The sequence below is a fragment of the Carassius carassius genome, chromosome 14 (assembly GCF_963082965.1).
Source record: "Carassius carassius chromosome 14, fCarCar2.1, whole genome shotgun sequence".
Taxonomy (NCBI): domain Eukaryota; kingdom Metazoa; phylum Chordata; class Actinopteri; order Cypriniformes; family Cyprinidae; genus Carassius; species Carassius carassius.
In genome coordinates, this window is record NC_081768.1 from 28,268,124 (window position 1) to 28,282,544 (window position 14,421).

At 38.4% G+C, this 14,421-nt stretch overlaps 1 protein-coding gene across 2 annotated transcripts in view; it reads right to left on the reverse strand.

Annotated features, from left to right (window-relative positions):
• The window catches only part of LOC132157448 (exportin-5), a 175,564-nt gene that overhangs the window by 129,783 nt on the left and 31,360 nt on the right, over nt 1-14,421 (reverse strand). For both annotated transcript variants that reach the window (XM_059566807.1, XM_059566806.1), the window contains exon 7: nt 12,110-12,295. In XM_059566807.1, coding sequence (XP_059422790.1) covers nt 12,110-12,295 — 186 coding nt within the window. The remainder of the gene's footprint in view (nt 1-12,109; nt 12,296-14,421) is intronic.

Consider the following 14,421-nt stretch of genomic DNA (forward strand, 5'->3'; position numbering starts at 1 on the left):
GCTCTTGACTCGTGAACGAGTCAATCTTTTGTTCGTTGTCTGACTCGGCTCGGCGTTCATCTTCAGTTCTCTCTTCACACCAGTTCAGTCAGTGTACTGTTTGAGTAAATTAATTACAAAATTAATAAATAAATTAATATTGGTTTGTTTTAACTCCCTTAACAAAGGAGTGTCAGCCACATTAAAAAAAGTTAACAGCTTAAGTCATTTGTGGATTAATGGTTATTGGAGACGCAAACCGTTTCAAACGATTCAGTTCGATTTGGTGAACTGGTTCAAGAAGATCCGGTTACATCGAGTGATTCGTTCACGAACCGGATATCATACACTGCAGTGAATCATGCTCACAACAGACCCGTAAGAGAAGACAATGCTGAATAAAGTCATAGTTTTTGCTATTTTTGGACCAAAATTTATTTTCGATGCTTCAAAAAAGTCTAACTGACCCTCTGATGTCACATGGACTACTTTGATGATGTTTTTCTTACCTTTCTGGACATGGACAACATACCATACACACAGTTTCAATGGAGGGACTGAGAGCTCTCAGACTAAATAAAAAATATCTTAAACTGTGTTCCGAAGATGATCGGAGGTCTCACAGGTTTGGAACGACATGAGGGTGAGTTATTAATGACATAATTTAGATTTTTGGGTGACCTAACCCTTTAAAATTGGGTGTCTAAAATGACATCTTTTCTCATTAAAACCAGATGTAATGTCATTAATACGACAATTATCTCGTTAAAACCACATTTTCTCGTAATGAGATGTTTTCTTGTTAAAACGACATATGTCATAAAAATGATATGCTTTCCCAGCAAACTAAAATAGGCGATTAATCCGTTAAAATGCAACTTATACATGACCTATATATTTTTTCCGCTCACAAACGTGATTTATTTTTTAGCGTGTTTAAATAAAACATGCAGCAAACGAAAATAGGTGATTAATTCGTTAAAATTTGTTACTGTGTTAACAGTAAGGGTTGTAAGGGTATTAAGGGTTTTTTTTTTCATTTTTTTTTTCATTGCATCTGAAAATGACTTTGTGCAGCACATTCACTCCGCACGCTCTGACTCCGCCTCCCGTGTTGCTCAGCTGAAGATGATTTAAAAATGTTTGATATAAAGGTTGCTGCCCCATTTTATACAGGAATTGTTCATTTAAAAAAAAAATCGATTTATGTTAATTTTAATTATATTGTTAACACAAGTTAATTTAGGCTATTTAACATGCACTATGACATTTTACCCTTTTTAACTTAATAAACTCCTTGAGATTTTAAAGTCAGTTTAATAGTATTTAAATTCAAGAATAATAAAAAGAATTAAGAAAATAAGGGAAAAAATAAGGGACCAATCCAAAAATTAGTTTTGCTTCACCTATGTAGGCAACAATTATTCAAAAATAATAATAATAATAAATAATAATTATAATAATAAAATAATGCAATTAAAAATGCCATTGGCCTGAGTAAATTTGGCCATTATAGAATTGTGACTTTAAAGGTTAGTGATTTAGGAGGTGAAAATACTGTGAAATTACAAATGGCATTGGATTTTAGAGCATAACAACTGAAGGTCTATGAAACGTTAGCCAATAAAGCATTTTTCTTAAACAATGGAACTTAAAATGGTGAACTAAAATATTTTTTCAACCAAATAGCCTGTGAATAAATAAAATACATACTTTCCAATGAAAGAACGCTTATAGAGTGTAGGTTCCTTCTAGTGTTTGGATTTGTACTTCAATATGATGAGCTCCAAGTTTAAGAATAATATAATTTCTCTATCTATCTATCTATCTATCTATCTATCTATATATATATATATATATATATATATATATATATATATATATATATATATATATATATATATATATATATATATATATATATATATGCATTAGAAAAAGGGGCTCATCTCCTGTTTCCAAAATGCATCATAAAGTGCTTGAAAAAGCTGTAAACTAATTCCACATTGCACAAGGTGCAAACAACCTTACGCCTGTTTCACACATACTCCGTCTGCAGTGCATATCCGTTGCATATTTTTTTACGCACCCATGTTAACGGATTCCAGTTGCGTTCCAGGAGCGTTGCGTCCTGTGTGAAAGCACATTGAGTCCGTGCTGCACAACATACGTAATGCACACGGACTGCATACGCACTGCAGACGGAGTATGTGTGAAACAGGCGTGAGCAGGGCCGTAGCTGGGGTCAGCGGGGTCCCGGTGAAGGTTGTACCAGTGGGCCCCTGTTTGAAATTGTTTAATTTGTATGTTTGTTTATTTTTATTTATTTGTGCTATTTACACAATGTTTAAGTTTTTTTCAAGTTTGTAGGTGTCAAGGTACAGAAAGGGGAAGTCGTGGCCTAATGGTTAAAGAGTCGGACTCCCAATCGAAAGGTTGAGTTCGAGTCCCGGGCCGGCAGGAATTGTGGGTGGGGGGAGTGCATGTACAGTTCTCTCTCCACCTTCATTCAACGACTTAGGTGCCCTTGAGCAAGGCATCGAACCCCCAACTGCTCCCCGGGCGCCGCAGCATAAATGGCTGCCCACTGCTCCGGGTGTGTGCTCACAGTGTGTGTGTGTGTTCACTGCTCTGTGTGTGTGCACTTCGGATGGGTTAAATGCAGAGCACAAATTCTGAGTATGGGTCACCATACTTGGCTGAATGTCACTTCACTTTCACTTTTTCACTTTCAAACCAAATAATTAAATGTAAAATAGCACTGGATAGTCTTCAATGTAAAAATTAAATATACAATCAAACCTACATTTATTCAGACACCTTTAACATTTCTCACATTATTACGGTTTTGCTATACATTTCAAAAATTATATCTGGTGTCTGAATAATTTTTGGTTTGACTGTTAAAACTACAAAGTAATTCAGTCAAGAGCAGTGAGTGATTTTCATTTTCTTGGATTAACATTACAGCAGCTAGTAGCTAAATTAGGCGTGGTCACTTTAAGAGATGATGAACGCATCCAATATAATACACATCCCATTTTTTTCCTCAACGGTTAACTTTCACTTGAGAAATCAAGTAAAATTTCCAAGGAGGATATTTTGACATATTTTGTATGTATTTGTCGGCACAAGAGCAAAAATAAGCAAATTCGGTGTTCAAGTGTTTTGAGACGCCTTTCTCTGTGTGAGCCCTGAACACCAGAACACCGCGAGTACTGAATTGGGCTCTTTTCACATCTTTTTGTTTGTTCAAACTGCGATTTGTATTTGTTCGTTCAGGTGCAGGAGGGACTTCGAGGAGAATTTCGCAGAAGAGAGCTCGGTTCAGTGTCGCTGTCCCTGATATGCGACTCTGCGTGCGCACCTTACACAGCACGCGAGTAACCAGCTACTCCGTTCAGCTTTTCCGCGTCTTGTGTTTGGATTTAAATGTTTAAATCGACAAGCGGTAAGGCTTAAAAACACGTGAAAAAGATAAGCTTTCGTGACGATGCGCAGCAGTGGCCCGTCAACTGTCCTGAGCATCTTTTTAGGCTGGCCTCAGCCAGCTGGTTATATAAAATATCAAGGTTAAAGTCATCATAGCTTGCTTAGTATAGACCCAGCTCCCAACCCAACTTTGAGAATAGATTAACGGCGATATTTTTTTTTAAATTGCCCGATAAGAGTCTCCTGTTAACGCAGCACGTTAACGCCGATAACGGCCCACCATTAATATATATATATATATATATATATATATATATATATATATATATATATATATATATATATTTGACTATTGAACAGCATTAGCTCGATGAAATACGCAGAATTAATGTTTTCCAGCCTTGCTAAATGTTGGGCTCATGATCAATAAATTGTATTCGCCTCAATCTGATTTAGGAAAGTCAAACCTCAGACGGTGAAGCTGTGTCAGTGAGCAGAGTCCCACGTGCTGTGAGGGGAGCAGCTGACGGAGGTTTCCGCTTGGTCTTAAAGCCTTACACAAACATCTATGATCACAAATAACAATGATTTTCGTTAAATAATGATTAATTATCAATTGACAATGTTATTATTATTATGGTCTTGTGAAAATAATAATATGGGCTGTGAGAAAATAATGAATACAAAGAGTAGCGCTGCTGAGTACAGGCATGTTTCAGCCCAGTCACATGAAAATTGTTCCTTCAGCCAAAAAACAGACCGAATTCAGTTCAGATGGAGGGGGTTGCTTTTTTTGGGGGGTAGTTATGTATGGCTTGTGGGGGTCGAGATAAAGGTGTGAATCTCTTGCTTTTTCATATGCACAGTGTCTTATGAGGGTTTCAAACTTGCTGGGCAGGTTCAACTGATCAGAGGTTTCTGATTCAGATTTAAGATAATCACATGCGCTGCGCAAATCTTGCACACATTTTACACATCTGCATTTAAATGCAGCTGCATTTTATTACAATTAAACTATTATATGAAAGCAAGTAACTTGACTGTGTAATTTACATCAGTTTGTTTAAAGGAAATTTGGTTTTCTTTTTAACATCCACCGAGCTCCACTCAGGGCTCAACCCTCCCCGCGTGTCTGACACAGAGACATGCTGCCGAGCAGACTGGGTTGGAGTATGAGCGGAGCGGGGTGATTCTAAATGAAGCGAGGAGCAGATTTCTTTAAGAGTCTGAGCCTCGTGGTTTTCACTTGCTCCAAGAGAGCTCCATCATGAGTACAATTCATGCAAACAGCCTGTAATATAACTGGATATTCAGCGAGAATTCACGTTAAAAATATTTAGCTAGCTTGATCAGAAGCATTATATTATAATGACTGCAATAGTCAAGCGGGATGTTACAGGCTAGTTCTCAAGGAGTTTGTTCCTTTTATTGATTATTTTCGGGTTAAAGCATGATTTAAACATACAGCACATTCACACGCAATCGCTTTCGCAATAATGCATTCAAACAAATGTAATCTTACAGTGCTACTACATTATCAATATATGATTTTGAAACCTTTAAGAACTTCATCGATCTTTTTAGATAAAATAACAGACGAAAATGTACTGTTATTTTCATCACAAACAAAATTTGCACAGCAAAGCAGGAATTATAGATTTAATAAAGACAATGTTAGTTTGGCATGTGGTAGAGAAAACAAGTTTACACACAATAGCCTAAGCCACTTTGAAACTCTCCGGTTATTTTATTCATTTTTTTATTTTTATAGGCTACGTTATGAACGTAACGTACTGAATTATTTTGGCCACAGAGTGAAGACGAGTGGTGATTCTGGTATCAGTGCGCGTGCAGCTGATGCTCTGAGCCCGGAGGAGAAGTTGTTGCTGCTTCACTCCCTCTCACAGACTCTGCTGCGAGTGAGAGAGATGTTTCACCCGACAAAATGAAGATGACCGCGGCAGCACAAGCACAACATATCCGCCAAAAAAGTATGTCCATGCAGTCAATACGGATTTTAAATAAAAACATTAAAAACAAACAGGGCTGTAACATAACCCATAAAAAATGCACGCCAGGTCTACACCGAACACGAGTGGTGCGATCCGACAAAAGACAACAGAACCCAGTGATGCTGTCTACACTAGTCACGATCCCCATCAGTGAACTGATGCTCGTTCTATTTATGACGAAATGTACTGACACTGCATTCAGATGATTTGACACTGTAGTGTGATGTCATCAAGTTTAGACACAATTTTAGCGCAGTGGGGAATGGATGACAAGTCTCGCGTCCTGTGTAGATAGACAGTGACTGCTCCATTTACAAATAAATTATATAAGATAAAAAAAACCTAAACCAGCGGCATAACGAGATGGAAATATAGACTAGAAATGATATTTACACTTGCGCTGTCCTCCATCCATGACACTTGACTCACTGCGGAGCTGGCAGTTTTAATCTGAACAGCTCTTAACGCCAAGTGGATGGTTATATGCAAGATGGACTAGTATTAACAAAAAAAAAAAAATAATAACAAAATAAAATAAAGGTATTTCCAGCGTTAAGGTAATAACATTACTGTTTTTTTTTTTTTTTACTGCTCTCGGTTATACATTTGACTGGTAAATTAATGATGAAGAACTATATTAAAACTTGTTTTGAAAAATTCATTTGTCATTTGAATATTGATTTTAAAATACATTTTTCTGAAAAAAAAAATATATATATGCTATCGCCCAGCCCTAAAAGCAAATTAAGAAGGCTCCCTTAAAGTCACTTAAGTTGTGAGTTAATGAAGCTCTTTTTTACATCGTGTGCATTTTGTTGATCATAATGAGAGAACTTGAGTTTAATCGTGTGGACGGTTTATTAATCCATCCATTCTTTAGAGTTTCAAAGAGTTAGCTAAATCGTGCAGGTTTAATTTATTTGTTTCTTGTTTTAGACTAATTAGGCCTAAATAATGGGAACGAAATTATAAAGTGCCTCACGTTTTATTAACATGCAACAATTTCTTAATCAGTGTACAGACAAATGTCTTTTTTCCCCAAGAAGTGGTCAAAAAAATAAATAAAAAAAGGACAGGTATCGAATAACAAAAATTCATGTTTTTTTATTAAAGGAATTTTAAAATATACATTAAAATATAGGCCTAATATATTAAAATATTGACATTTTACATATTAATCCATGTCAAAAGCTGAAAATGCTCTTTACAGACGTGGCGGTTACGTGCGGCGGTAAAAGGGGCGTTTTGGATGTCTATCTACTGTACACACAAATATATACATACACTATATATACATTATATACACATATATATACACACACACACACACATATATATAATATAAAACAAAAACAACTGATAAGAATACCATTACAGTACCAGATCAATAAGCAGTATCATTAAGAGTAGTAATAACTTTAAAACCTTAACTATGTACAGTGGGTACGGAAAGTATTCAGACCCCCTTAAATTTTTCACTCTGTTATATTGCAGCAATTTGTTAAAATCATTTAAGTTCATTTTTTTTTCATCAATGTACACACAGCATCCCATATTGACAGAAAAACAGAAATTGTTGAAATTTTTGCACATTTATTAAAAAAGAAAAACTAAAATATCACATGGTCCTAAGTATTCAGACCCTTTGCTCAGTATTTAATAGAAGCACCCTTTTGATCTAATACAGCAATGAGTCTTTTTGGGAAAGATGCAACAACTTTTTCACACCTGAATTTGGGGATCCTCTGCCATTCCTCCTTGCAGATCCTCTCCAGTTCTGTCAGGTTGGATGGTACAGTACAGTCAGGGAGTTGTTGTGAAGCCACCCATTCATTATTTTAGCTGTGTGCTTAGGGTCATTGTCTTGTTGGAAGGTGAACCTTCGGCACAGTCTGAGGTCGTGAGCACTCTGGAGAAGGTTTTCGTCCAGGATATCCCTGTACTTGGCCGCATTCATCTTTCCCTCAATTGCAACTAGTCGTCCTGTCCCTGCAGCTGAAAAACACCCCCACAGCATGATGCTGCCACCACCATGCTTCACTGTTGGGACTGTATTGGACAGGTGATTAGCAGTGCCTGGTTTTCTCCACAGATACCGCTTAGAATTAAGGACAAAAAGTTCTATCTTGGTCTCATCAGACCAGAGTCCTTCAGGTGTTTTTTTTAGCAAACTCCATGCAGGCTTTCATGTGTCTAGCACTGAGGAGAGGCTTCCGTCTGGCCACTCTGCCATAAAACCCAGACTGGTGGAGGGCTGCAGTGATGGTTGACTTTCTACAACTTTCTTCCATCTCCCGACTGCATCTCTGGAGCTCAGCCACAGTGATCTTTGGGTTTTTTATCTCTCTCACCAAGGCTCTTCTCCCCCGATAGCTCAGTTTGGCCGGACGGCCAGCTCTAGGAAGGGTTCTGGTCATCCCAAACGTCTTCCATTTAAGGATTATGGAGGCCACTTTGCTCTTAGGACATAAGTGCAGCCTAAATTTTTTTGTATCCTTGGCCAGATCTGTGCCTTGCCACAATTCTGTCTCTGAGTTCTTCAGGCAGTTCCTTTGACCTCATGATTCTCATTTGCTCTGACAAGCACTGTGAGCTGTAAGGTCTTATATAGACAGGTATGTTGCTTTCCTAATCAAGTCAAATAAGTATAATCAAACACAGCTGGACTTCAAATGAAGGTGTAGAACCTTCTCAAGGATGGTCAAAAGAAAAGGACACCACCTGAGTTAAATATATGAGTATATACACCGTGTCAACAATTCTATGTTTTTTCTGTCAATATAGGGTGCTGTGTGTACATTAATGAGGAAAAAAAATAACTTAAACTGTCATACTGGTAACACTGTCACACAAGGGACATGTTTTAACAGCTCTATATATTACACTGTTAATTGGTTTACATGTTCTTAAGTCCATTTTATGCCCCTTATCCATTTTAGAGTGCATGTCTTTAAGAACTGTCTGGTTGGCCTGTCATGTGATTAGTCACCTGACAGGAAGCAATAACCCCATAAAAAGAGCAGCATGGCAAACAAACAAGGAGGCCATTAACAGCTTCCACTCACACCCTGACTGTTGAGTTACTTTTATTGGATTTACTTTTCCGGACACTTGCCACTTGGATTTCACTCAGATTAGATTGTGTATATACACTGCTGGACACTCACATTCGGACTTCATAACACACAGGGATTCTTAGACTGTTCTTAGGGTATAGACAAAATACCTATTTTTTTTTAGCAGACTGAGTCTACCTGCTTTTATTGTGTTATTTAAAAGTCTTTTATTGTGAACCTGTAAATACACCAATCTTATTAACCATATTTTTGTTTTTATGTCATTTTTTACACGTTTTGACTCTCACACAGAAAAGTCATTCCCCATTTTAATTTTAGTAACCCAGCCTGCTGGGCTCAGCATTACAATAATAGCAAAGAATATAGAATAGCCAAGACATGTCACTCGTATAGTTTTGAATGGGGATATATGCAACGCTCAATATGGCCACTCAATCGCAGTAGGCCCTGCCTTCTGAGTGAAAGAGCCAATCACTTATCGTAAAGTCAGCACGTCACTGCAGCTGCCGTTAGAATTCCCAGTTGCTATAGAAACAGTAAGCGCTCTGAGACGTGCTGCTCTTAGGACTGCACATGCACACGGGCTGATCTAGCCTGAGAAATAAGCTTTTTATAATGCTACTTGAGAAAAAGTAACAACATCTATGACACACAGTTGTGGTCAGATTTCTTTGGTGATTTCAAATATGAAATTTAACCTGTTAACCAGCACCCCCCATTATGAGAGTCAGAGCTGAAAGTGCCCTACCTAACTTAAAATTGTGTTACATAAGGTGTCTTTGGAAAGAAGACCCTTTGGGCTTTACTTTTCATCATCCCGAGTTGATAATGCTCAAAAAATTTTTTTTTTTTTTTTTTAACCACACTTTTTTAAAATTTATTTGATATAAAAATACATTAAATCATTCCTGGAGCAATCTAGAAAAGTAATGGGTTGAAAGTCACATGTCTCACTAGTTTCTATTTCAAATCTGAAGATGATGCCATGGAAAAATGAGATTCCTGCAACCATTTTTCTGATACTATGTCTGCCCCCCCCCCACCCCTAAAATAAAAACAAATATTTACCAACTGTATTGAAGGGTTCTGCAAGCTATTTTAGTCATAAGGAGTAAACGACAGACACAGTGGGTGTGGTGTGAGGCCTCGGAGAGGCTTTTATTAACAGAAAATAAAACAACAGGGAATAAGTGTCCAAAGGGGGAGAGTGTCCAAAACAAACATGGGATCTGGTGTCCTTGTCGTGCTGCGGGGTTCGTATGGGTCGGGCAGTGTTCTGGAAGGAAGGGTCCAGGTAAGGAGTGAAGCCCGGCGGGCACACGCGCTCCCCTCTTCGGTCCAGGGCGCGAGGGGCAGCGGCTTCTTCTAGCTCAAGCATTCTTCTCGCTGGCCGCGGCGCTTGACGGGAAACGATGGCCTGGCATCCTGGCCGGATGGCCGTATAAAGGGGTGTGATTCTCATACGGACCGCGGGTCCGGCAGCTCACGTCTCTGGGGAGTTTCATTTTATCTATTCGTAAACACTGACAGGTGCAAATAAAGAGCGTTCAGTGCGTCGGCATCCAGGTTAGGGCTGTGCGATATGGACATTTGTATATGTGTGTGCGTTACAGTGCAGCAGTGCATTAGATTAGAACAACGATTAACTTACGTGTACAATAAACTGTTTAGAATGTGCGTTCTCCCGTTCAATTCCGAGGGTCCAGTAATAAAATCACACATGCACACTAACCTAACCCTAACCCCTAGATACCTATCCCTAAGTATATGTGAATTTGACTCCAATGACCGCAATGACTTGCAGATATACAGGTGATGGTCATATAATTAGAATATAATCAAAAAGTTGATTTCACTAATTCCATTCAAAAAATGAAACTTCTATATTATATTTATTCATTACACACAGACTGATATATTTCAAATGTTTATTTCTTTTAATTTTGATGTTTATAACTGACAACTAAGGAAAATCCCAAATTCAGTATCTCAGAAAATTAGAATATTGTGAAAAGGTTAGATATTGAAGACACCTGGTGCCACATTCTAATCAGTTAATTAACTCAAAACCAGTTCTGTAGGCTACACAATCATGGTTAAGACTGCGGACTTGACAGTTGTCCAAAACACGACCATTGACACCTTGCACAAGGAGGGCAAGACACAAAAGGTCATTGCAAAAGAGGCTGGCTGTTCAGAGCTCTGTGTCCAAGCACATTAATAGAGAGGCAAAGGGAAGGAAAAGATGTGATAGGAAAAAAGTGTACAAACAATAGGGATAACCGCACCCTGGAGAGGATTGTGATTTGTGTGTGCTTCAAGAACCACTACACAAAGACATATGCAAGACATCGGTATCAGCTGTTTGATTCCTTGTGTCAAGCCACTTTTGAACAACAGACAGCGTCAGAAGCGTCTCGCTTCAAAAAGCACTGGACTGCTGCTGAGTAGTCCAAAGTTATGTGCTCTGATGAAAGTAAATTTTTTGAGTGGTGTTAGCACAGTGAATAAGACACATGCCTTTGGTGTGAGAGACCTGGGTTCGAACCCACTGTGAGACAACAATGTCCCCCTGAGCAACACTTAACCCCTAGTTGCTCCAGAGGCGTGCAACCTCTGACATATATAGCAATTGTAAGTTGCTTTGGATAAAAGCATCAGCTAAATGTAAATGTAAATTTTGCATTTCCTTTGCATATCAGGGTCCCAGAGTCTGGAGAAAGAGAGAAGAGGCACACAATCCACGTTTCTTGAGGTCCAGTGTAAAGTTTCCACAGTCAGTGATGGTTTGCAGTGTCATGTCATCTGCTGGTGTTGGTCCACTGTGTTTTCTGAGGTCCAAGGTCAACACAGCCGTATACCAGGAAGTTTTAGAGCACTTCATGCTTCCTGCTTCTGACCAACTTTATCGAGATGCAGATTTCATTTTCTAACAGGACTTGGCCCCGGCACACAGTGTCAAATCTTCCAGTACCTGGTTTAAGGACTATGGTATCCCTGTTCTTAAACTCGCAAACTCACCTGACCTTAACCCAATAGAAAATCTATGGGGTATTGGGAAGAGGAAGATGCAATATGCCAGACCCAACAATGCAGAAGAGCTGAAGGCCACTATCAGAGCAAACTGGGCTCTCATAACACCTGAGCAGTGCCACAGACTGATCGACTCCATGTCATGCCGCATTGCTGCAGTAATTCAGGAAAAAGGAGCCCCAACTAAGTATTGAGTGCTGTACATGCTCATACTTTTCATTTTTATACTTTTTAGTTGGCCAAGATTTCAAAAAATCCTTTCTTTGTATTGGTCTTAATTTATATTCTAATTTTCTGAGATACTGAATTTGGGATTTTCCTTGTTGTCGGTTATAATCATCAAAATTAAAAGAAATAAACATTTGAAATATATCAGTCTGTGTGTAATGAATGAATATAATATACAAGTTTCACTTTTTGAATGGAATTAGTGAAATAAATCAACTTTTTGATGATATTCTAATTAAATGACTACCACCTGTATAAATAAAATAAAAATAAACAAAAACAAAATAAGGAATATTAAGGGGAAAAAAAAGCTGAAAAAAGTTTTATGATGTAAATGCTGTCACTTACTTTCCTACTAATGGCAATTAGTAGACACTCTGCAGCCTCCAGCTGAAGCTCAGGTTCGCTCAGCAACAGACATAAGATCTCCAAAAGATGGCAGTTATCATTGGTGATGTGGACCAGAGCAACCCAATCAATGTAGCCAGCCAGAGTATTTAGAGCGGATACACCAACTCGCCAGTGAGCTTTTGCCTGAAGAAAAAAAAAACAAAAAAAAAAACAGTTAATTTAATCTGGCAAATATTATTAGGCAGAGCAGAATAGGAAAATATACCAGGGGGAAAATAAATAAAAATAAATTGACCAAAGTATAACAGCCTTTGATACTTTTTAGCATTTTAACATTATGTTGCACTTAGAAATTTAAATGGTATATTTGTATATATTGTGAATTATTTCCTCCAGGACTTCTATTTTAAAACCGTGATCTCACTGTGCGGAAGCAGGGAAGTTTGGGTATGTTCAGAAATAAAAGAGAAGGAATGATGATGCAGCACGGCTAAGAAAGAGTAGATTTCTTGCCATATGTTTTTTGTATCTCACAATGTCGTGCATAAAAAAAATTTCTGTGCATGTGTGTAAAACGACTAACGGACAATTTATACAGTAGGTGTACAACCAGAATGGGTAAATCACACCACGTGTACCTTCAAGTCAGTCGCGTGTTAAAATAATTTGCAAAACTACCGCCAGGTGGTGGAAAGGGACTGATTGCAAACTAAATGTAATTGTAAAATGTTGGTTTGTAAACGGAGATGAAAGGACTAAGTAAAACAACAATAACATTATAATAACATTGTAACATCCTTAAAAACCATTAGAACATTTACAGTGAGTTAATTTCAAAATGTCAGATAGTCTTAGGCTACAGTCTATGCATCAAAAATTAAAAGAAAGATCTTTAAACAAAGTTACTTACTGCATGCTATTGTTATTAACAGTTTTATTATTACATACATATACATACATATATATATATATAGGCGTAATGATTTTTGTACTGTAGAAACTGTATATTCTATCGCCCTACACCAACCCTCCACCTAACCTCAAAACTCATTTTGTATGATTTATAAGCGTTTTGAAAAATGGGGACATGGGTTATGTCCTCATAAGTCACCCTCTCCTTGTAATACCGGTGTCATACCCATGTCATTATACAAAGTTGTGTCCTGATACACAAAAACATTCACAAAATATTCACAACAACATTCACCAACATTCACATAAACATGCCCACACACACACACAAAGCTAAATGTTTTCATTTCGGTTCATTCAGAGAAAATGAGAATGGTCCAGCATTTAGAAATAATTCTAATTAACTGTTATTATTCTTGATTTTTCAAACTGCTAACACTTTGCATTTTCGAATTATGCCTTTACTGTGTGACCAAAAATTGAGTATTTTCAGTTTCAGCTGTTTGATCGCGCTAGAGCCTCACGTGCACATATTCATTGTAAACAGCGCAGCTGTTCACCGAGCCATTAAGCGCTGGTGTCAGGATATATACGAGGACAACAAGGTAAGTAGGATTCAGAAAGCTTTAATAGTAGAATGGCAGGAGATCGTCAGATGAAACAGACAGATGCAGTAATAAGTGCGATGATGATATCTTGCAGAGGAATGCTTGGATGTAGAAAGGATATGCAAACCGGGATACACAGGAAAGGATCACAGGAGAATCGAAGAGTATTCAGGAGGAATTGCTGGGTCTTGGGCAGAGAAGCAGTAGGTAAGTTCTTATGCTGGAATTCCGTAGAGTAACACTGGAACAGCAGAGTATACGAATCTGGAAATCACAGAGAGAATGTAAGCAGGTCGGTTCCTAGTTCAAGGTTCGACGGAGACTGGATGCGAAGTGTGCTCTTTTGTAGTGCTCAGTGGTGTGATATAACGACAGGTGCAAGTGGTTAATACTCAGGTGATTTTGATCTTTGTGCAGTGGGTGTGAATGAACCTGATTGATCCCTGACATTACCCCCTCCTCCAGGGTCCGCGCCAGCGGAACGGGGACCCCAACGTCGTGGTGGTCTACCTCGAGGTCGTGGAGCCGGTCGCTGTGGATGCTGCTGGTGGAACTCAGTGAGAAGTGTTGGGTCAAGGATATCGTCTCGTGGAATCCAAGATCTTTCCTCTGGTCCATATCCTTCCCAGTCGACCAGGTATTCTAGGCGACCACCCCGACGTCGGGAGTCCAGGATGTCACGAACAGTGTAGATGGGATCTTCCTCAGTGGGGGGCATGTCAGGATCAGGTTCTGTGGAAGGAGAGAGAACAGCAGGATAGTGAGGTTTTAACAATGACACATGGAACA